Below are 21,672 nucleotides of genomic sequence, written 5' to 3'. Positions count from 1 at the left end.
GCTTTGTGAGCGAGGAGAGGTGGATGCAAATGAGGGAACATGCGTGTGTGTGTGTGTTTAACTCTCTCAGGGCGGTGGATGTGTGAAAAAGTGCAGACCACAACACTAAAATGCTTTTATTGTTCCACTTTGTGCCCAGTCTTCTTCTACCTCTAGTATCACTGGAGCTTAACTGCTGTCAGGAGTCTGGACCTAAAAATGTTTGTGAATGTCTTGTTTGGAGGTTAGTAAAGTTTCTGGGCATGTTAATACTGTACATGCAGGCTTAAAGGTTTGCAGGCATGCAGGTTTTTTGGGTTTTTTTTGCACCTTACAGCATTTGTTCCAAATTTTTTGTGAATGCATGTGCATGACTTCTTGGCAGAGGGCAGGATGGAAATGTTCAATCTCAACTGTAAGCTGATAAACTTCCTCAATCATTTGAAAGAGAGGGCTGGTGTGGACTCCAAAGGTACTGGACTGAAATGCTGGATCATTTTCAATTGTTCTTATACAAATTCTAAAAGCAACAAAATTCTTCCTGCAGATTGTGTGGACCTGATGGACAGCAGTGGTAAAGTGATGAACCTGGCAGCCAAGCAGCACAATTTGGCTCTGGCCAGCAGTGTGCTGGTAGCCAGACACTACTACGTCCTCCTGCGAGTCTGCCGTGAGTCCGTCTGGTCCATCCATCAGCAGGACTTCAGAGGAACAAACACCCAGATTATAAAAGCATTTTCAAAACCTAATTATGTTATCAGTGTCTGGTCTAAATAATTAGATTCCAAATATATTGATGTAATGATGATAAGTGGCAGGACAAACTAATTCTGGTGCTTTCAGGGGTATCGTGAATGAAATGCATGTTGCCATCCTAATTTTTTGAAAGCTGAATGTAAAGTATGATTTTACCTATGCTTGAAAGCATGCCCGTGACTTCTTGTGCTTCCTCAGGAGACCATGAGGCTGGAGGTCAGAAATATGTCTCCCTTCAGAACAACAACAGTCAAAGTCATCCTGAATTAACAGGTAACAATAAAATAATATTAATGATAAGAATAACATCGGGGCTGTGGAAGTGGCTCTCTGAGGCCTCCTGCTGGACAAACCCATTCCTGCCATTGTGAAAATGCTACAAAACAAACATAAAGTTACCTCATGTGGTTTGTCATTGCTTCTGTTGTAGAACTGCTGAAGAGGCTGACTGACAAAGAGCCAGACAGAAAGACTAGAAAGAGACGGATGCCTCAGACCAAAAACATTCCTGCAAACAGCAAGAGCCACTAAATTTAACACTGTCAATTTATATGTATAAATCTGAATACTTTGCTATATTTCTTTTTTAACTGAGCTAAAGTGGATGATTTCTTTTTAGTTAATAATAGTCAATATTGAAGAAGTTCAATAGAATAAGTTACATTTTGAGATTTTATATTTCTGCATTAAATTGTTACCGTAACCAGAATGTCACAGAGAGGTAAATTAGAAGTATGAGCTGCTGTGTATCTTCCTAGTTTCTTGTGTTTCTAAGCATTTTCCTTTTCCTCATGTCTTTTGTGGCTTCCTGCCTGTCTGTGTGAGTTCCTTTTTGTCCATCTTTCAGTGACTTTCTGATATATTTTGAGAGCTGTTTCCTTGCTATTTTCTTGACTTCCTGCCTTTGTTCTCTTCCCGCCCTGCTTATTGTCAGATTTCGTTCACCTGCACCTTATATTCTCCATATTGTGTATTTAGTCTGAATCCTTTCCCACAGTTTTCCCTCCCTCTTTTCCTGCATTTTGCCTTTTGGATTTTTTGAAATTTGAACCACTTGGATTAAACTTTCGCTACTTTCTGCAAGTTGGCGTTAAACTTTTCTTTGCGCTAAATAAAAAAAAAAAAAAAGATAATATAAAAATAAAAATGAAATCAAACAGAATAAGTGCGCTTAATGAATTACTGATGGAAAAATTGTCTCAGGTTTTTCTTTACCAGAAATCTAACTGCAGTGTATTACAGTCTGCGCGCTCCCTGCTAATACTGCACTGCCAAAGAATTAATGATGATGTGATTGGATTTGCCTGCATTGAGGACTTGCTTGCTGTGTTCATTAGGAAAACTCAAGGGAACGAAAGAAATTGAACTAAACTGATTTTCAGTCATGCACACAGCTGCGGGAACGTGTTAGATGGTGGGGTTACTTCCACAGGATGTGGAAGGTGCGCTCTCAACATAAATATAAAAAAGATTTACATAAACATTTAAGTGTAAATCTACAATGCATGTTTTCATCTGTGATTATGGTCCTTAAAATAAGTATAGAACAATCTAATTAAAAACACAATGTTTGTCCATGAAAGGATGTCTTGCTAATTAAAAAACGTTGTACCCCGTTTTCCTGCTGTGCGTTCCCAGATAGCAAGGAAACATTGAAACAATAGTGAGTCAATATCAGGCGATGTCATTGAATCAACGTTGAGGTGTGATGTTGACCTAACGTCATTCTTGCACCCTTTTTTAATGTTGAAACGTCATATTTTGATGTTGAATCAATGTTGAAACCTGACATTGATTCGACGTTATATTTTCTAATACTGTTGACAATGAAACAATGTCAGATTCTGATATTGAAACACTGTTGAGCTATGGTGTTGATTTTCCACCTCTTTCGCACAGTTGCTTTTTATTAAAACAACAATTAAATCATGACTGGAAATCTACATTTCTTTATAGGTATTTTAACCAATACTAAACTACTGCATGTTTCCATCAATACTTAAACCACCTAAACACATAATTGTACTTGTTTTTGTACTGTACTTATTTCTCAAATTGGACACCCATATATATATATATATATATATATATATATATAAAAAAATGTCTCACAATGTATCATGTCAATATTAATATCCTAAAATAACAAAGCATTGCATGTGATGTAACACAGAAAAAAAAACTAAACAAATAAAAGGTCAATAGTTTTGTTTGCTAAATACTTTATTAAAAGACAGTTTCCTATTTACATTTATATGTTTCACAGAAGTTTGTAATTTTTTACTCTGGGATAGGGATGCATGATGTGCATCCTGCACCACCCAAACGATCTGGGGCGTATCGGAGCCATTTCTGCACTGCTTGTGCAAAGACAAACTCGGACATAGAGTTTGCCCCTAACTGCTGCGTCAGGCCATCTAGGACAAAAATACACACACACACGCACAAAAGTGAATTAGAGCACATGAATAAGCTCTTGTTAACTGTCTTCAGCGGGGAGAAAGTATGTAAACTCCTAGGCTGATAAACCTGAAAGTCACCAGGCGTAAATCTGCCACATTTGATTCCCAAAGAGCTATGAGCGGAAAAAGTGATAAGTCTTAGCATGGTGTGCCGTGTATCCTTTAAAACAAAATAAACATTGGGTCCTCGGGCTGTAAAAACTACAACCCGAGGACTAAACAAGCCAAAGACCAAAGACTCCATCTCCAGATTAACCGGACATGAAAGTCTTGTTATTAAGAAAGACAAAGTAATATAGCAAAAACCGGACATAGGAAATGTGAAACACACCCAGCAGATCAATTGATCCCTTTATTGTTCACTTTAGGCTCATAAAACTACAATAAACAGTAAAACTTACCAAATATGCATCTGCACAGCGCTGTATCTTTAAATGCCCTTTTTTGCTTTGTGTGGTCATTGGTTTTTTTCCCTGCCCAGTTTAGTACCGAGGCCAGCTCGTTTGTAATGGCATAAGCCATTACATGGCGGACTCGCACCTCCACTGTGGTCCCTCCAATCAAGGCAAAGCGTCTCGCCTATAGACACATTTTAAGAGATGGAATTAGCGTGTCTCATGTCCTAAATGTGCATGCAAGTGCTTGTGTGTATAATCAATATTTAAATCACATCTGACAGCTATTACACTTTATAGTTACAAAGTGTACATAACCTTTATATACTTACCATTGCCTTATTTGCTTCTTGTGATTGAAGAGCTGCCTCTGCATTGTTTAGCTCCTCAATGTTGTGCAAGGGCAAATCCAGAGGCAGTACCCCAGCATCTACCGATTCATTGCAGCAGGGATGGCGGATGGCTCTGACCTCCTCACGGAGTTCGTTAACTGCTCTGGTCAGGTCTGACAGCATCGTTAACATCTTTTGTGAGGTCGCATCTGTTTCAAAGAACAATTCTAGAAAGATTAATGGCTTAAGCAGTGAGGGGAAAAACTAATAGATCCATAAGTGATGGTGTAACATTCTGCATTCAAGTATAAGTTGTTCTAACTGCTAAAAGTGTTTGCTAGTTTTTGCATGTCACATATATTTGATATTTCTATATGTAGCTGCCATCACCAGTGTGTGAATTGTGTGTGAATGGGTGGATGACTGAATGTGTAAAGCGCTTTGGGGTACTTAGGGACTAGTTAAAGCGCTGTACAAATATAGGCCATTTACAATTTATACCATGTAAAATGTGAAATTCCAAGATTTTCGAACTTGCCTTGTAATAGTGGCCTCACAAAAAAAAAAAAAAAAAAAAAAAAAAAATCATCACAACAAGATGACATTCAGGAGTATAAACTGGTGTTTTGAAGATAAGAGCACAATGACATTGTGATTCAGCTTTAAAAGCATACCATCTTTAAAGAAGTCCTCGACATCTGACTCTGCATGCTGGGGAGATCGCAAAGCTGTGTCGTTTTGTGTGTTTTGCCGGAGTGGCGAAAGGTGCCGGAAGCTGGGCGGGGCATTATGATGCCTGCTGTCAGTGGGCTGGGGGGGAAAACTGCGGTCACAGTCATTATCCTTGTCGGGTGATACATAGGTCTCACATACTTCTGAAATCTGCTCATAGCGACTGGTAAATACTTGACTGTCTATACCTGGGTGACAACAGTGGGACACACCAGACTCTTCCGCAACCTGCGGTCGCTTAACTTTAACTTGTGCATTGCCGTTTTGGTTATGTTTTTCAGCAACCATCTCTTTAAAGTGCCTGAGTATATCTGACTCTGCTGCCTCAACCATTTTCCGTAATTTGCGCCTCCTTGACCAGCGTGATGTCATTGTCAGTGTATATCAGATTAAACAAATAGTGCTATATTTGGAAATAGCCAAATAAGCAAATTGTTTAACACTAGGAATTTATTTAACGACGTGAGTTTCTTACTTATTGATGGAAGTTACCAAATCAGATCTGAAAAAAAGAGGAAAAATAGGGCACAATGTCAATAAAGAGGGAAAACTAGATACAAAGACGGCTTATAGAAGCTGAACCGAGTCCTGTGTGTGAAGGGACAGTAACTGCGCGTGTATATGTAAGCATTTAAACACTGAAAATAATAAAATTAACAGTATTTTGTCTAAGTTTGCCATTGTAGGAATTCATGGCACCGAGACAAAAACGTGGCGTACAGTGTGACATCAAACTAGGCGCACACCTTTGCTGCGTTTTCTCCGTTTTCCTCGTCCACACGTAAATGCTGAAACGGAGTTTTCGAAAAATATCCACCCCAGCAGGCGTCTTTAAAAATCTCAGTTTTCAGTTAACGAAAACGCAGTTTACGTGTGGACAAAAGGTGCAAACGCAAGTTAGGTGAGCGTGCAACTAAAGTTTGAATTGAGTGCGAATTGAAGCGGGTGCTCTCCAATCATTAAAAGTAACAAAGTCATTGAACACATTTATACAGTTACCTTTACGTTTATCAATCATATATCACAGATTTACAATTTTTTGTAGTAGTATGCTAAAAAGCAACTACAGAGCGAAAGTCGGTCAAGCGCCGAGGCGATGGCAAGAACAAAGGAACCCTCGAAGCGTTAAAGCTAGCTTTGTAAGGGAATATCACGGAAAAGTATGAAACGAAATGTTTTCTTTGTTGATAGACTTTGTTCGCAGTGCACTTTATTTGTTGCCGGATTGTAAGATGAAAGTAGACACAATTTCGGGCTCAAACATTTTGTCCGAAACTTTACATTAACGAGTTTTTTACTGTTATTCAAATGCAACCGTCAAAATAACGAATAGAAAAAAATTCATTCATTCTTACCTTATACTAATCGTGGTGCAGGCCAGTGCGGTGCATGAACTGATGCCCCTTCTCCGGTCAATTCCGCTGAAAGTAAATCTAATGTCCCGCTCTACTGTACCAGACAATGGTTACCTGGAGGGATGTACCACTGAGAGGGGTGCTGCGGAATAGTCCAAGTGATCGCTGCTCCCGGTCAACTATACATAAATTGCACGTCGACACGATTTTTTAAAGCTGGTGAACTAGACCAAAGTCATTGATAACAAAAGAACAAAAATTTTTTACTTTCTCCGGTACTTTATACCCGCTCAGTTGCAATGCAATTTAACGCTCAACTACAAATCGATGGCTTTTTGATGGTGACCGGCGCCGAATGATGGTAAACTATAAATAGACGTTTTCTCGATGTTGTTGTTGTCACCTGGTCGACTACAAAAAGATCAAATATCAATGACAAAAAAAACAAAGGTAAATCAACATCATTACAACGTCCCTATAGTAAGACCGTCGGTTTACCACGGTATTTCAATGTTGTTACAACATTGGCATTTCAACCATAACGACGGATCGGATGAAAAATCAACATCAATTCAATGTCGTCTTGCTATCTGGGTTGCCTTTACCATCCACCAGGGGGTGCTGTAGTTCTCTCAGCAACCCTACTTCCCAAAGCCTTGCCCACATTACAACATGACTCTGATAAACCAGAAACATGTATTCTTTCTTTGTTTTTAAAATTTTGCTACATTTAAAACAACTCATTCAATTTCAGTTTCCTTGAAATATGTTGGCTATTGAGAACAAATGAACTAATGACAGCTATTACAATTTTTCTGAATTGCTAAAACACTAGACTCCATTCTCTAAAACAAATTCTTAGTGGCCAAAACCTATTTTTCGTATCAAACACTTTTGGCCAAATCTTAAACACTGATTTCTTTCTTTATCATAGAAGCTTTTTCTTTATCATGTAGAAAAACCGTTAACTATGTAACTTCTTTACACTGACAGCAAGGGGAGTTTCACTGGTCTGGCTCCACTTAAAGTCAAAGTGGACCGCAATGTTAAATGACTTTGACACCCCTGGATTAGCACATGGATAGGACCAGTAGGAATGTAACTGAGTACCTTTAGCAGTTTACTTAAGTACGGGTTTAATATACTTGCACTTTAAGTATTTCAGTGTAATGATACTTTTATAAATTTGGAGGTAAATATTTGTTCTTTAAGCTGCATGTCCAAAGACATGCAGCTTGTGGGGATAGGTTAATTGATTAATCCAAATTGTCACTAGGTGTGAATGTGCAAGTGAATGTGAGTGTGAATGGTTGTCTGTCTCTATGTGTTAGCCCTGCGACAGACTGGCGACCTGTCCAGGGTGTACCCCGCCTTTCGCCCTATGACAGCTGGGATAGGCTGTCATCCTGAAAAGGATAAGCGGAAGCGAATGGATGGATGGATGGATATTTGTTCTTTAATATTCCAGTCCATTTATTTCGAATCTTTATTTACTTATTATTTTCCAGATGATCTACATTAAAATCAGCAGACGCTGCAACATTAAAGAAACATATATATGTCAAAAGATCATTAGTCGCAATCTAAAATATATAATGTATATGATCCTGAAAAAAGCCATTTTACGATCAATATAATCTCTAGATATAATTTAGGTTCTTTGAATGTATTTTTTGATTATACAGATTGTGGACTGTTGAGCTATTTGGATGGGATTTTAACTTTTACTCACTGATTTATTTAAACTCTTGTGCAGCATCAGCATCCAATAGAACACAGAGATGCACATGACAATCACGCCCAGTGTTTTAAAGCCATTTTCTACACCGATTTTTTTTTGTGAGTAATTATTTTGATTTGCTGTGCTGCAAGGAGAAAAATGAAAAAACTGATATTACATATCAATCAGCAAACTTAAATTTGTTCTCATTTTGCTGTTACAGAAGGATGTGGAAATATTGAAGAGTATAGCTACTGCTCAGCCTGCTCCTATTCAATTCAATTCAATTCAATTTTATTTATATAGCGCCAAATCACAACAAAAGTCGCCTCAAGGCGCTTCATAGATACAGAGAAAAACCCAACAATCATATGACCCCCTATGAGCAAGCACTTTGGCGACAGTGGGAAGGAAAAACTCCCTTTTAACAGGAAGAAACCTCCGGCAGAACCAGGCTCAGGGAGGGGCGGCCATCTGCTGCGACCGGTTGGGGTGAGAGAAGGAAGACAGGATAAAGACATGCTGTGGAAGAGAGACAGAGGTTAATAACAGATATGATTCAATGCAGAGAGGTCTATTAATACATAGTGAGTGAGAAAGGTGACTGGAAAGGAAAAACTCAATGCATCATGGGAATCCCCCGGCAGCCTACATCTATTGCAGCATAACAAAGGGAGGATTCAGGGTCACCTGGTCCAGCCCTAACTATATGCTTTAGAAAAAAGGAAAGTTTTAAGCCTAATCTTAAAAGTAGAGATAGTGTCTGTCTCCCGAATCCAAACTGGAAGCTGGTTCCACAGAAGAGGGGCCTGAAAACTGAAGGCTCTCCCTCCCATTCTACTTTTAAATACTCTAGGAACAACAAGTAGGCCTGCAGAGCGAGAGCGGAGCACTCTAATAGGGTGATATGGTACTACAAGGTCATTAAGATAAGATGGGGCCTGATTATTTAAGACCTTGTATGTGAGGAGCAGGATTTTGAATTCAATTCTGGATTTAACAGGAAGCCAATGAAGGGAAGCCAAAACAGGAGAAATATGCTCTCTCTTTCTAGTCCCTGTCAGGACTCTTGCTGCAGCATTTTGGATTAGCTGAAGGCTTTTCAGTGAGTTTTTTTTGGACATCCTGATAATAATGAATTACAGTAGTCCAGCCTGGAAGTAATAAATGCATGAACTAGTTTTTCAGCGTCACTCTGAGACAGGATATTTCTAATTTTAGAGATGTTGCGCAAATGGAAGAAAGCAGTCTTACATATTTGTTTAATATGTGCGTTGAAGGACATGTCCTGGTCAAAAATGACTCCAAGGTTCCTCACCGCGTTACTGGAGGCCAAGGTAATGCCATCCAGAGTAAGAATCTGCTTAGATACCATATTTCTAAGATTTTCAGGGCCGAGTACAATAACCTCAGTTTTATCTGAATTAAGAAGCAGAAAGTTAGCGGCCATCCAGGTCTTTATGTCTTTAAGACATTCCTGCAGTTTAACTAATTGGTGTGTGTTATCTGGCTTCATGGACAGATAGAGCTGGGTGTCATCTGCATAGCAGTGAAAATGTATGCTATGTCTTCTAATGATACTGCCTAAGGGAAGCATGTATAATGTAAACAGAATTGGTCCTAGCACTGAACCCTGTGGAACTCCATAATTAACCTCAGTGTGTGAAGAGGACTCTCCATTTACATGCACAAACTGGAGTCTATTAGATAGATATGATACAAACCACTGCAGCGCAGTACTTGTAATACCTACAGCATGTTCTAATCGCTCTAATAGGATATTATGGTCGACAGTATCGAACGCTGCACTGAGGTCTAGCAGGACAAGCACAGAGATGAGTCCACTGTCAGAGGCCATAAGGAGATCATTTGTAACCTTCACTAAAGCTGTTTCTGTGCTGTGCTGAGCTCTGAAACCTGACTGAAACTCTTCAAATAAACCATTCCTCTGCAGATGATCTGTTAGCTGTTTGACAACTACTCTTTCAAGGATTTTTGATATGAAAGGAAGGTTGGAGATTGGCCTATAATTAGCTAAGACTGCTGGGTCTAGAGATGGCTTTTTGAGTAAAGGTTTAACTACAGCCAGCTTGAAGGCCTGTGGTACATAGCCGATTATTAGAGATAGGTTGATCATATTTAAGATCGAAGAATTAATTAATGGCAGGACTTCTTTGAGCAGTTTTGTAGGAATGGGGTCTAAAAGACACGTTGATGGTTTGGAGGAAGTAATTATTGAAGTTTACTCAGAAAGATCAATTGGAGAAAAAGAGTCTAACTTAATATCAATGGTACTAAGAGTAGCTGTAGATAATATTACATCTGTGGGATGATTATTGGTAATTTTTTCTCTAATGATAAAAATTTTATTTGTGAAGAAGTTCATGAAGTCATTACTAGTTAACGTTAAAGGGATGGTTGGCTCAAAAGAGCTCTGACTTTTTGTCAGCCTGGCTACAGTGCTGAAGAGAAACCTAGGGTTGTTCTTATTTTCTTCAATCAGTGATGAATAGTAAGATGTTCTGGCTTTGCGGAGGGCTTTCTTATAAAGCAGCAAACTATTTCTCCAGGCTAAATGATGATCCTCTAGATTTGTGACACGCCATTTCCTCTCCAGATTACGAGTCATCTGCTTTAGGGTACGTGTTTCAGAATTATACCACGGAGTCAGGTACTTCTGATTTGAGGCCTTAGTTTTCACAGGAGCTACAGTATCCAGAGTCGTACGTAGTGAGGAGGTGAAATTATTAACAAGATAATCGACCTCTGTTGGGGTAGCGTTCAGATAGCTGCTTTGCTCTGTGTTGGTACAGGGCATTGGAGATGATAACAGTGGGTGGATTATATTCCTAAACTTAGTTACAGCGCTTTCAGAAAGACATCTACTTTGATAAAGTCTACTCTTCACCGCTGTGTAATCAATTATTGTAAAAGTAAATGTTATCAGGAAATGATCAGACAGGAGAGGGTTTTCAGGAAACACTGTTAAATGTTCAGTTTCTATGCCATATGTTAAAACAAGATCTAGAGTGTGATTAAAGTGGTGGGTGGGTTCTTTTACATTTTGAGAGAAACCAATTGAGTCTAATAACAGATTAAATGCCATGTTGAGGCTGTCATTTTTAGCATCTACATGGATGTTAAAATCACCCACAATAATTATTTTATCTGAGCTCAGAACTAAATTAGATATAAAGTCTGAGAAATCAGACAGAAACTCTGTGTAAGGCCCAGGTGGACGATAGATGATAACAAGTAAGACTGGTTTCTGAGTTTCACAGCTGGGGTGGACAATGTTAAGCATCAGGCTTTCAAATGAATTAAAAGTCTGTCTTGGTCTTTCATTAATTAATAGGCTGGTGTGAAAAATTGCTGCCACACCGCCCCCTCGGCCTGTGCTTCGAGATTTCTGGTGGTTAGAATGGCTCGGGGGTGTTGATTCATTTAAACTAACATAATCATCCTGCTGCAACCAGGTTTCTGTAAGGCAGAGTAAATCAATTTGTTGATCAATTATTAAGTCATGTACTAACAGAGACTTGGAGGAGAGAGACCTAATATTTAATAATCCACAAGTTTGGTAACACATTTATTATTCAAGCAAACTCTTCGGTTAATCTGCAGCTCAACACAAATGCCACAGCCAGCAGTGCCGTGTCTCAGGTCAATGACCGGCTTCCACAAACCACAGCTGGGGGCTCCTCTACTCTTTCGAAATCACTAAGGATTATATAACGAGAGTATCCCATTAAATACTGCTGCTTCTGCTGTTGAGCTGCAAAACCAACAGAAACCTGCAGAGATGTCCGCATGTGAGTTTGAATCTCTGGAGAAATCTCTGGAGTCCCATCTGCCAGAGGCCGAGTTGGTGGAGGTGAAACGCATCTTATTTGGGAAGGAGACAAAGTGAGTTGTTGTACTTATACTGCATTTCTTTTAAATTTACTAAAGGAAGTATTGGGCTTTCCCGTTTCTCTTTATGTTTCCTTCTTTGTTGTTCTGGTTCCTGGTAAATTATTATTCTGCTCAGTGGACTTTGATCAAGCTGAAGGATAACTTACAGCCAGCACAGAGACAGGTTTGATAAATGTATAGACTAAAAAACCCTACATACAGTTAGGTCCATAAATATTTGGACAGAGACAACTTTTTTCTAATTTTGGTTCGGTAAATTACCCACAATGAATTTTAAATGAAACAACTCGGACTTTCAGCTTTAATTCACTAGGTTGAATAAAACAATTGCATAAAAATGTGAGGAAGTAAAGCATTTTTTAACACAAGCCCTTCATTTCAGGGGCTCAAAAGTAACTGGACAAATTCAATAACTGAAAATAAAATGCTCATTTCTAATACTTGGTTGAAAACCTCTTGATGGCAATGATGGCCTTAATTTACGCTTTTTTTAGTACACTTTAGATCAGGGGTGTCCAACTCCAATCCTCGAGAGCTACTGTCCTGCAGCTTTTAGACGCATCCTTGTTCTGACACATCTGAATCAAACGAATGACTTGTTATCAGGCCTTTCCCAAACTTGATGGCATGCTGAAGAGTAATCCAACCATTTGATTCAGCTGTGTTGGAGTAGGGATGCATCTAAAAGCTGCAGGACAGCAGTGTTGTTCACTTGGTTGGCTGTTGTGAAGGGGTTTCTCATCACCATGAAAATGAATCTGCGATCATCCACCGCTGTTGTCTTCCATGGGTGTGCGGTGTTTTTGCATTGATGAGTTTAATGGTGCTTTCTTTCTTTCTCAGGATGGACCAAACTGTAGATTCTGCCTCTCCTAATACTGTAGCAATTTCTTGGATGTTTTCTTTTCCTGTTTTCACAGCTTAAGGTTGGCTTGTTTCATTTGCATGGAGAGCTACTTTGTCCACGTTGTCTGTTCACAGCAAAATCTTCCAAATGCAAGCACCACACCTCAAATCAACTCCTGGCCTTTTATCTGCTTTATTGATAATGATGTAGCCTTTGAGTCAAAAAAGGGTGGCACATGTTAAGGAGCTGAAACTCCTAAACCCTTCATTCAATTTATATCTGGCTACCCTAAAAATGAAAGCAGCGAGTCTACACATTATGCCCATGTCCATTATATAACTATAAAAGTAAGATTTTTCAGTAAAAGGTTAAAAAACAAAACTTGTGTCACTGTCCAAATATATATGGACTTAACTATATGTGCAGTTTCTGTGTCCAAGCAGGCCATGCAACTCTACAGTGTAAGTATGCTTATCTCTTCATCTTCTCCGCATTTGAAGACTTTATTGTTCATTTACAACATTAAATACTAAAAAACTAAACATGCGCATCAATAACTCCGAGTCTTCTTTTTCAGATCATCAAAAAAGTATCATGTCATTTACATAAAAAGTACCTGATTTTTACTAGTCTCCCTGTCACTGCCACTGAGAAAAACCTAAAATGAGTCCAGACAGTTCAGTTTGTGATCTTGTCAGGCCAGACAAGTACTCCCACTTGCTCTCAGTCCTCTCAAGCCTCTATACCATGAATGCCTACTTGCTCAAGTGCCTGAAAAGATGGTTGCCCACATCTCTGCAGGGGACTTCAGGAGCTCTGTCATTGTGATCAAGGAGTTCTTGAAAAGCTGCCGCCAGCTAACGTACCCTTTCTTTCTCTGATAATAATGTATTTATTCATTTATTTTGTTTCAAAGATTTATTTAATTTCTTTCTCAAAGCAAAGACCTGAAACACAAAAAGAACAATGCTTTATTTTCTGAACACTGTCTTACAGGAAGCTGGACCTCTCAGCCTGTGCTGTGGAAGCTGCTTCTGAGCGAGACTTTGAGCTTAAAGGATATAAGTTTGATGCGGCACAGGAACAACTCAGGCCACCCAGAAACATCCGAGTGGGACTCATTCAGCACCACATTGTTCTGCCCACTGATGCCCCCGTCCTGGATCAGGTTACTAGTTACACACTACAGTACTAACCAGAAGACCACATGTACCAAACCTGTTGAGGTACATTAGCAGAGAGATACAGACAGGAAGCTGTAAGGTGACTGAATGACTTTCTGTAAAACTCTTCATGTACATTGTTCAAGAGAAGTATTCAACATGTATCTGCTTAAATAATTTACCTGACGAAAAGCATCAATACCATGAATAATATTGCTCCATTTCATTGGTAGAAGTGACTGGTGTTAATATTTTATCACTGCTCTCCCTTCACAGATCAGTGCCATGCACAGCCGAATTGGTGAAATGGTTGAGGTAGCAGCCATGTGTGGTGTAAACATTGTCTGCTTTCAGGAGACCTGGAGTGAGTGTCCATGTGCAAGAATTCTAAACCTATCCAACAAACATACAGAATAGGTACCAACAGAGACTGGGGTTTTTGTTTCTTTCGTTATCAGCCATGCCCTTTGCGTTCTGCACCCGTGAGAAAGAACCATGGACAGAGTTCGCAGAGTCTGCTGAAGAAGGAAACACCACACGCTTCTGCCAAGAGGTGAGATTGTAGAGCTTTGCTGCAGCGTGGTTAATACGTTGGGGACTGCAAACCTAACAGTTCTGCAATTCTACAATTAGCTGGCCAAAAAGTACAACATGGTCATAGTTTCACCGATTCTGGAGAGAGAGGAGTTACACGGCACCCTGTGGAACACGGCGGTGGTCATCTCCAACTCTGGAAACGTGCTGGGAAAGAGCAGGAAGAACCACATTCCCAGGATCGGGGACTTTAATGAGGTGAGTGATCTAAACGATCCACTGTGGCTGTGCAGGAACTGAAAAACTGCTGTTGTCATTGTCTCGTGTTTTCTACTCAGTCTACATATTACATGGAGGGCAACACTGGCCACACAGTGTTCCAGACACAGTTTGGGAAGATTGCTGTGAATATTTGCTACGGCCGTCATCATCCACTCAATTGGTTCATGTACAGCATGAATGGAGCTGAGATCATCTTCAACCCCTCGGCTACAGTTGGAGCTCTGAGGTAAGGGAGCCCCCCCCTCCCCATGTCCATGGTGTCCAGTATTGTTTTGCTGGCACATGGTACCAGTGGTAAGCTAAGAAAATGCAAAAATAATAGTGGAACAGTAAGCTTTCTATGGTGCAGACAGCCCTTGTGATCCAGGTATTGTGGTAACTGATAATGTGCTTTAGTCATCCATATTCCTACGTTCAGAAAAAGGTTAGATTAAATACTCAGATTGCCATACCTAGACCCTGAATTCAGGTTGAAGCAATGTTATCATTGACATGCCGCTACCATTATTACATAGTATATCTAAATAATGCGATGATAATATTGTTTCTTCTCTGCAGTGAACCCATGTGGTCTATAGAGGCCAGAAATGCAGCAATCGCTAACCACTGTTTTACGTGTGCCATTAACCGTGTTGGGACAGTAAGTTTGCAGGAATCATTCCAACATATTTGTGATGAATGACAAAATATGAAATCATGCCAAAAATAATCTTTTCTACAGGAACATTTCAAAAGTGAATTCACGTCTGGTGATGGGAAAAAAGGTAAAGGTTTTATTTTCTTAAGTCCCAGGATGTATGCACGTATCTCTTCATATGGTGTTATCAAAAAATGACTGTATGGTGAAGCGGATGAAGCTAATTCTGCCTGAGGGAGTTAATTATTTAAGGTGTCCTTAATGAACAGAAGAGAAAATGATTTGGTGTTCTTGCATGGAGCTAAATCAGGGTCAAAAATTTTATTGATTTGAAAAAGTGTTTTTTTTTTTGTGTGCAGTTTTTGGACTTGAATAAAAATAATTTTTTATGAAGAAAAAAATCATGTTTTAATTTTTTAAATATCAAAACTTCAAATCACTTTTTCAAATAACTACATTTTGACTCTGATTTAGCTCAATTTTCTTGGCTTTTTCAGCTCACCACGACTTTGGACATTTTTATGGGTCCAGTTACGTGGCAGCTCCCGACGGCAGTCGCACGCCAGGCCTCTCTAGGACCCGGGATGGGCTGCTCGTGGTAGAAATGGATCTCAACCTGAATAGACAAATAAGTGACAAGTGGAGTTTCAAGGTAAATTTAACAAATTGTAACCTTTTAAAATGTTAGAAATTTTGATTAGAAATAAAGTTTCATTTAAAATCTCTGATCGTATTATTCCAAAAACAAAGATGAGACGAACAATATTTCCCTCAGAAATCCTTGAATGTAATGAATGAGTGGCACAAAAAGATTATATGTATGCAGAATTCAAACATGTCTGTATGTCCGCTGCTACCACACGTATATGTGCATCCTCCAATTCTCCAGGTAAATTATGCACAATGACTGGATGGTTGTATATTCACTTCAGCTATTTTTTGCAACCTTGACTGACTTCTTCAGTGTCTTTTTCTTTGCAGATGACTGGACGGTATGCTGAGTACGCAGAACAACTTGCCAAAGCTGTTCAGCATGACTTCAAACCCAAAATAGTAAAAGAGTAGAACATATTCTACAAATAGTGCACATTTATTATAGCCTATTGCAGCAGGAAACATGCTTAGTTCAGATTTAATTTGACACAAAGATCACGTCTGTCAGACTGACTGATTTCTATCATTTAATGTGATAAAAAACATTCAAGTCAAACCTTTGTCCTGTTCTCATTTGAACTGTTAAACTGAAACATTGCTGAATTAAAGATCACCTATGAACCTGGTGTTTCAAATCACCTTTTAAATCATTGGCTGTAACAGACATTTTCCTACAGGCCACACTGGCTTTTGAATTGGCGTTGTAGCCCGCAGCTCTCCTGTGGCAGACAGCTAACAAGGGGAAAAGCACCAGCAGGGTTGAAATGCAGCGGTACTAGAAGTATTAGAAGTACTTTTTAATGGTTTAGAAAAAGTGGTTCCCTGTTTCAAACAACTGATTCTTATCATTTCATTCAGAATGAACACATAAATCTTCTTAAGGAAGTTATCTGGGTGAGAAGTAGGCCTGAGATGGAAAATCACAGTAGACATAATTTATGGGGTTTATGGGTTGTGCACATTTTCACTTCCATATTTTTGCCATTGTACTCTACTGGAACCACCAGTAGTATTTAATGGCTTAAAACAATACTTTTTTTTTTTTTATCTAATACTGGGTCTCAATTCAGTTCGTCCTCTGAAAGAAATTGTTTGTTTCAATCCTCCTACTGACATCATACAAAGCAAAAGAGAAGTGACTGGAAATGGAGTGTTTAGACCAGTCTAGTTCAACTAGACATGCTAACATCCTTATTTGAATACAATAAACATTCCTTTGAGATTTTGGTTCACATCGATTCAGTAGCCTCAGTTGTTGTGAATCTCCAGTTCCACCACATCAAACAGGTGCTGTACTAGATTTAGGTCTGGTGATTGTGGAAATGATCGGAATAAAGCAAACTGATGCTCAAGAAACCTGCTTGAGATGATCTGAGCTTTGTGAGCTGGCGTGTTATCTTGTTGGAAGCAGCTATCTGAAGATGGGTACACTGTGGTCACAGATGCCAGACCGTACTCATTTTTCTGTTTAGGTGCGGAGACGACGCTGGAGTGCAGGCAACAGCAAATCTTTTTAATTCCCTTTTAAACAGTGTCCCAACTACACAGCACTTGATGTTGTTTATATAAGATTTGACCTATAACATGAGGTTTAAGGTATGAGTTCACTATTAAACCTATATAAAGCAGACGAAAACAACAAGGCTGTTCAAATTTTTTAATCACAACATATAATAAAAGCGCTATCTATACTGAATAAAAAAATAAAACTTGTGGTTTTCATCCAGAAGCACAACCAGACAGGACCCACTTTTCCTTGATTCGGAAAAGCAATATAATTTAAATAACATAATCGTGTCTGGTATGAAAGTGTAGTGCAAAAACATGTAAGTTAAAAATAAAACTCCGTGACAATGAGGAAATGACCTCGTCTTCATTTACAAACCAAAATGACTTATCCTAGTCCTAACGCATCCATGTATCCAGCACATTCCCCAAAGGCACAGGACACATGCGGAGCTGCTTTTTCAGTGAAGCAATTGAATCCGGTGAAGTCACGTTTCATCACGTCCGAGCTGAGTGTCCATGAGTTCCATACATCTATGGAGTATTGCATTGAACTTGCTTCATCATTTGAGTCACAATTTAGAGCATTAATTACCTGATACTCTCGTGACTTGCTTCCTGTATTTCCCTGTTTACAGAATCGTCTGATTAAAATGCGGTGAGTCGGGAGGATTTTTAAAAGGCAGGTAGAGGCGAGGCTGGAGGGGGGGCGGATGAGCAGCTTCACATTAACACTGAGCAGAACAAAGAAATGAACACTCCAAGTTTCCCGCAGTTCTGCCACAGTTGTGCAAGTCTGTACACTCAGTGTGAGATTCCAGTACAACTGCAGTCATTAAAAACGTCCACATTGACAATAAGATGAATCTGAAATATCTGTTCATCACAAAAACAGAAATAAAAGGATCCATCCTGGATTCCTAATTCTTCCCAGGGTGAATCATTCAAAGGTTAAGTAGTGTTGGCATATACAGTACATGTATATATGTGAGCAGGCTTTTTGGCACCGGAGGAAAAAAGCCTGCAAAAGGGGGATCTGTGACAGCAGACAGGAGGAGGTGTCATTAGACTGGGGATCTGCAGCATTTTGATATTCCTATAATGACAAAAATCCAAATCCATCAACTCTCTTTAAACACGAACAGGATATCCTCGTCTGTCCCATAGCTGCGTCGAGCTTCCTCAAAGTTATTGACGCTGGTGCAGCACACCCCTAAAAATACACACACACAGATCTGTCAGCTCCAAGTTAAATAAATAAAAACACATTTATAAATAAGCTGCTCAAAAAGTGCACTCTGGGTCTGCCTCCCACTGTTAGCTCTATAGATGGCAATGTTCATGGACTGCTATAAAACTCGCTGGTGCCCATACAGTAAATACCACCAGCCATGGTGTTTATACATAATGTCTCAACACCTGCTGGATTACCATGAAATTTGATCCACACCCTCGTGGCTCCCTCTGGATTCATTAGAATTACTTCGGATTAGTGCTGGGTCTGAATATATTATGTTGTCTATGCTGAAGCAATACGAGAGTGGACCTTAAGTAAGTGTTCACCTTTCTCATGCACGACTCCATTCATATGAAACAACAAATAAGCCTCTGATCAACAGAGGCTTGCTTATGGAAAAAAACAATGACTTGTGAAACATGAACCATTTCTAACTCCAGAAACTGCACAAATGCACCACTGAACATCAAGCCAGGCAGCATAAACTTGTGCTACCAGCTTGAATTGACTCTGTCACTACTAAGGAGGAGAAAGAAAAGAGAGCACAGCTGCCCCGCAAATAAAGTCCGCCGTTTAGAGGTTTATCTGTTTTAAACATAGCTTTTTTTCTGCATTTCTGTCATTCACAATGTGAGGGGTTCAGCTCATGCGGTGACATGGAACCAAGCAAGGTTTGTTAATGTTAATGGAAACATTGACGTTCACGAATCACACGATGACTGAAAACAGCTGCAACAAAAAGTGGCATTACACCAAACCCGAAAGCAGAGCAGCTGCTGTTTAAGGGTCGACTCTATCGCTGTGTGCCAAAATTTAAGCTTTCTTAGTCTAAGCCTAACAGTAGGTTTTATTTAAATTGTATCATATATATTTTATTTCTGAGGATTCCTTAAAAAGAACAGCTCACAGAACTCAAATTAAGAGAATTTTGCTTTAGTGCTATTCATCCATCCATCTATTTTCTTCTGCTTTCAAATTGGTCTCTTGACCATCTGCAACAGGGCAAAGTATACAGTAAACAGGTGGGGACCTTCTTGCTGTGAGGCAACAGCAGGATGATGGCCATCCTGATAATTCCAGTGTGACATGAAGACTTTTGGAGATACTGGCCTTTGAGATTTTTTTCTTTTTAAGTGAATGGAATCAGGCAGCAGTTACTTGTGGTGCTCAAAACACCAGTGAGCACATTTTGTGCACCCAGTATGGATTTGTGTGGAATATTAAACTCTAGTTCAATCTAGCAGATCACCTGCAAACCTTGAGCCATCCACTTCTCTGGCAGCTTTTCTACAATAACTTCCACACAACGAGCAGTGTCATGACAGGGAAGGCTAAGAAGGAGGATTCACATTTACTAAGACGGTCTCTTACATACCACAGATTAATTTTACTTACAGTTATGGTAGAAGTAGAAATACAAGTATACTCACGGTCAGAATACGCTGGGTTATTGTAGAAGATGGAGCCAGTGGTTCTGTTGAAGCCACACACAACCACAAAGTGACCCTGATAGTCCGGCTTCCTGCAGAAACACTTCTGACCCACGGGCATGAAGCAGCAGTATTTGACAGGCTGGGAGCACAGTTCACATGTCAACACCACAGCATTGACCAGCACTATGGCAACGTGGCCCTGCTCCAGATGAGACTGGATTTCCTGAACTGACACAGAACTGTGAGAAGGCACACACAACTGAGGTCATATATTTATTTTAAGGTACTGAAAAAAGTAGGCGGGTAAATTAACATCAACAGGAAGCTCACCATTTCTTCACCACCACACCTTTGCTCTCCGCTTTAAGGAAGAGCTCATTCACTCTGTTTTCTTCAGTATCAAAATGCTTCTTGTAAAAGGACTGTAAACAACAACAAAACATCATCAAGACACAATCATAGGTAACTATCAAAATGTTCAAAACTGGTTAGAATTACACTGTTAGTTTGGACTACGTACCTGGTTTTTAAAGCCCTTATCTACACCCAGAGTCTGTGTACAAAAGCAGTGTTTGATTCCTAGATGGCACATGAGGTAGGCCAGGTCGATAGTCCACACACTTTCTGTCAGCTTCAGATCCCAGCACGCCCTCTGAAACTCATCATCGCTGACAGGGTGGAGGTACCTACACATTCAGACAACCAGAGTGTGAATCCCTCACACAATGCCAAGGCACCTTTGATTTGCAATTCAGAAAAGAGCCTGCTGACAGGCAGTACAGTAAGCACTGCAGTCTGTATGGCAGCTACAGTACATAGTGTAACAAAAACATGACTTCTGAAGGTAAAAACCTTGATGTGCTCTTACTTGAGGACCATCCTGGAGCAGGCTAAGCCACAGTCCCAGTGGTACAGCTGCCGGATAACAGGAACATCCAGCAGGACATCATCTGAGTAAACCGAGGAGTTACTTTCACATTTCAACAAAACAAATACTAGCGCTGTCACAAGACTGCTTCACTGTTTCACTCACCTGTCATTCTGCTGGTTTCTTTCTCCCACAGACCGCCCGGTAACTAACTCAGTACCAGCTGGTCAGTCTTGTTTGCAGCACTGAGGGCGAGGCTGGGTGCCCTCATCGATGCTAACTAGTTAAAAAAAACTAGCTCCCCGACTACAAGCGTCCAGGCTAGCACTATTTATCGCTCTGTTGCTGATAAAACGCGAACAGCTCTGTGACTCACGCCGCTGCGAGGCGCACACACATAGCTAACAAGAAAAACAGTAACAAAAACTCATTTTCAGGACGGTTTTTCGTGCCGATGCCTCGAAACGAGACGCTCCTCTGCTCTATTCCGTGTTTACTCGCGTACTGAGACGCTTCTTGCGTTATACTGCCACCATGTGGTGTGGAGGAGACTTTAACGCTTCTTATGAGAACTGTATCCACGCGCTTTTACTACTACATATTTGAACCATAGATTTGAACTATTAGTAGGCAAACTTTACTAAAGTATTTCAGGACTAATCCTACTATTCACAAACATTTTAAACGGACGATGTTTTTTTTTTATGTATACTACTCACTATAAGTCATGTGACTAGAAGAATAGGGGGACAGGAAATTCAAGTGTTTGTCTGTTGTGTCTTCAAGTGTTAAAAAATGTATTAGTGGCAAAAGGAAAAAACAATTGGCTCATAAAATACACCATGCTCCGCAATCATTATTGCAC

General features: G+C 39.8%; 4 protein-coding genes across 5 annotated transcripts; 2 read left to right on the top strand and 2 right to left on the bottom strand.

The window, feature by feature from the left end:
* On the top strand, positions 1–1,818 carry c8h22orf15 (chromosome 8 C22orf15 homolog). 2 transcript variants are annotated; one of them, XM_085474104.1, is made up of 5 exons: positions 1–223; positions 365–451; positions 527–649; positions 934–1,008; positions 1,166–1,818. In XM_085474104.1, exons 1-5 carry the CDS (start codon positions 199–201, stop codon positions 1,264–1,266), a joined length of 411 nt encoding a protein of 136 aa, XP_085330230.1. In that variant the 5' UTR covers positions 1–198; the 3' UTR covers positions 1,267–1,818. The 2 variants fall into 2 exon arrangements, with proteins under 2 accessions (XP_085330230.1, XP_085330229.1); XM_085474103.1 differs by having other exon boundaries at positions 365–649.
* A 1,132-nt stretch (positions 1,819–2,950) lies between these two features.
* Positions 2,951–6,311, bottom strand: LOC146696427 (uncharacterized). The gene is made up of 4 exons (XM_085474553.1): positions 4,599–6,311; positions 3,925–4,133; positions 3,599–3,776; positions 2,951–3,152 (listed from the first exon to the last, which is right to left on the bottom strand). Exons 1-4 carry the CDS (start codon positions 5,026–5,028, stop codon positions 3,016–3,018), a joined length of 954 nt encoding a protein of 317 aa, XP_085330679.1. The 5' UTR covers positions 5,029–6,311; the 3' UTR covers positions 2,951–3,015.
* Positions 6,312–11,351: 5,040 nt separating this feature from the next.
* Positions 11,352–16,450, top strand: upb1 (ureidopropionase, beta). Its single transcript, XM_085474551.1, has 10 exons — positions 11,352–11,637; positions 13,490–13,661; positions 13,933–14,020; positions 14,115–14,209; positions 14,290–14,448; positions 14,529–14,698; positions 15,031–15,112; positions 15,194–15,236; positions 15,607–15,761; positions 16,091–16,450. The coding sequence occupies exons 1-10, from the start codon at positions 11,534–11,536 to the stop codon at positions 16,172–16,174; spliced, it is 1,152 nt and encodes a 383-aa protein (XP_085330677.1). The 5' UTR covers positions 11,352–11,533; the 3' UTR covers positions 16,175–16,450.
* A 1,586-nt stretch (positions 16,451–18,036) lies between these two features.
* gucd1 (guanylyl cyclase domain containing 1) lies at positions 18,037–21,368 on the bottom strand. The gene is made up of 6 exons (XM_085474552.1): positions 20,973–21,368; positions 20,808–20,889; positions 20,460–20,625; positions 20,270–20,361; positions 19,937–20,178; positions 18,037–18,482 (listed from the first exon to the last, which is right to left on the bottom strand). Exons 1-6 carry the CDS (start codon positions 20,977–20,979, stop codon positions 18,391–18,393), a joined length of 681 nt encoding a protein of 226 aa, XP_085330678.1. The 5' UTR covers positions 20,980–21,368; the 3' UTR covers positions 18,037–18,390.
* Positions 21,369–21,672: the final 304 nt, after the last annotated feature.

The sequence above is a fragment of the Copadichromis virginalis genome, linkage group LG12, assembly GCF_057382275.1.
Source record: "Copadichromis virginalis isolate Kocher_CV1m ecotype Utaka linkage group LG12, C_Virginalis_male_GT1.1, whole genome shotgun sequence".
Classification (NCBI taxonomy): domain Eukaryota; kingdom Metazoa; phylum Chordata; class Actinopteri; order Cichliformes; family Cichlidae; genus Copadichromis; species Copadichromis virginalis.
The sequence above is the reverse complement of the archived record's forward strand: the minus strand, read 5'-3'. Positions and strand labels throughout refer to the sequence as shown.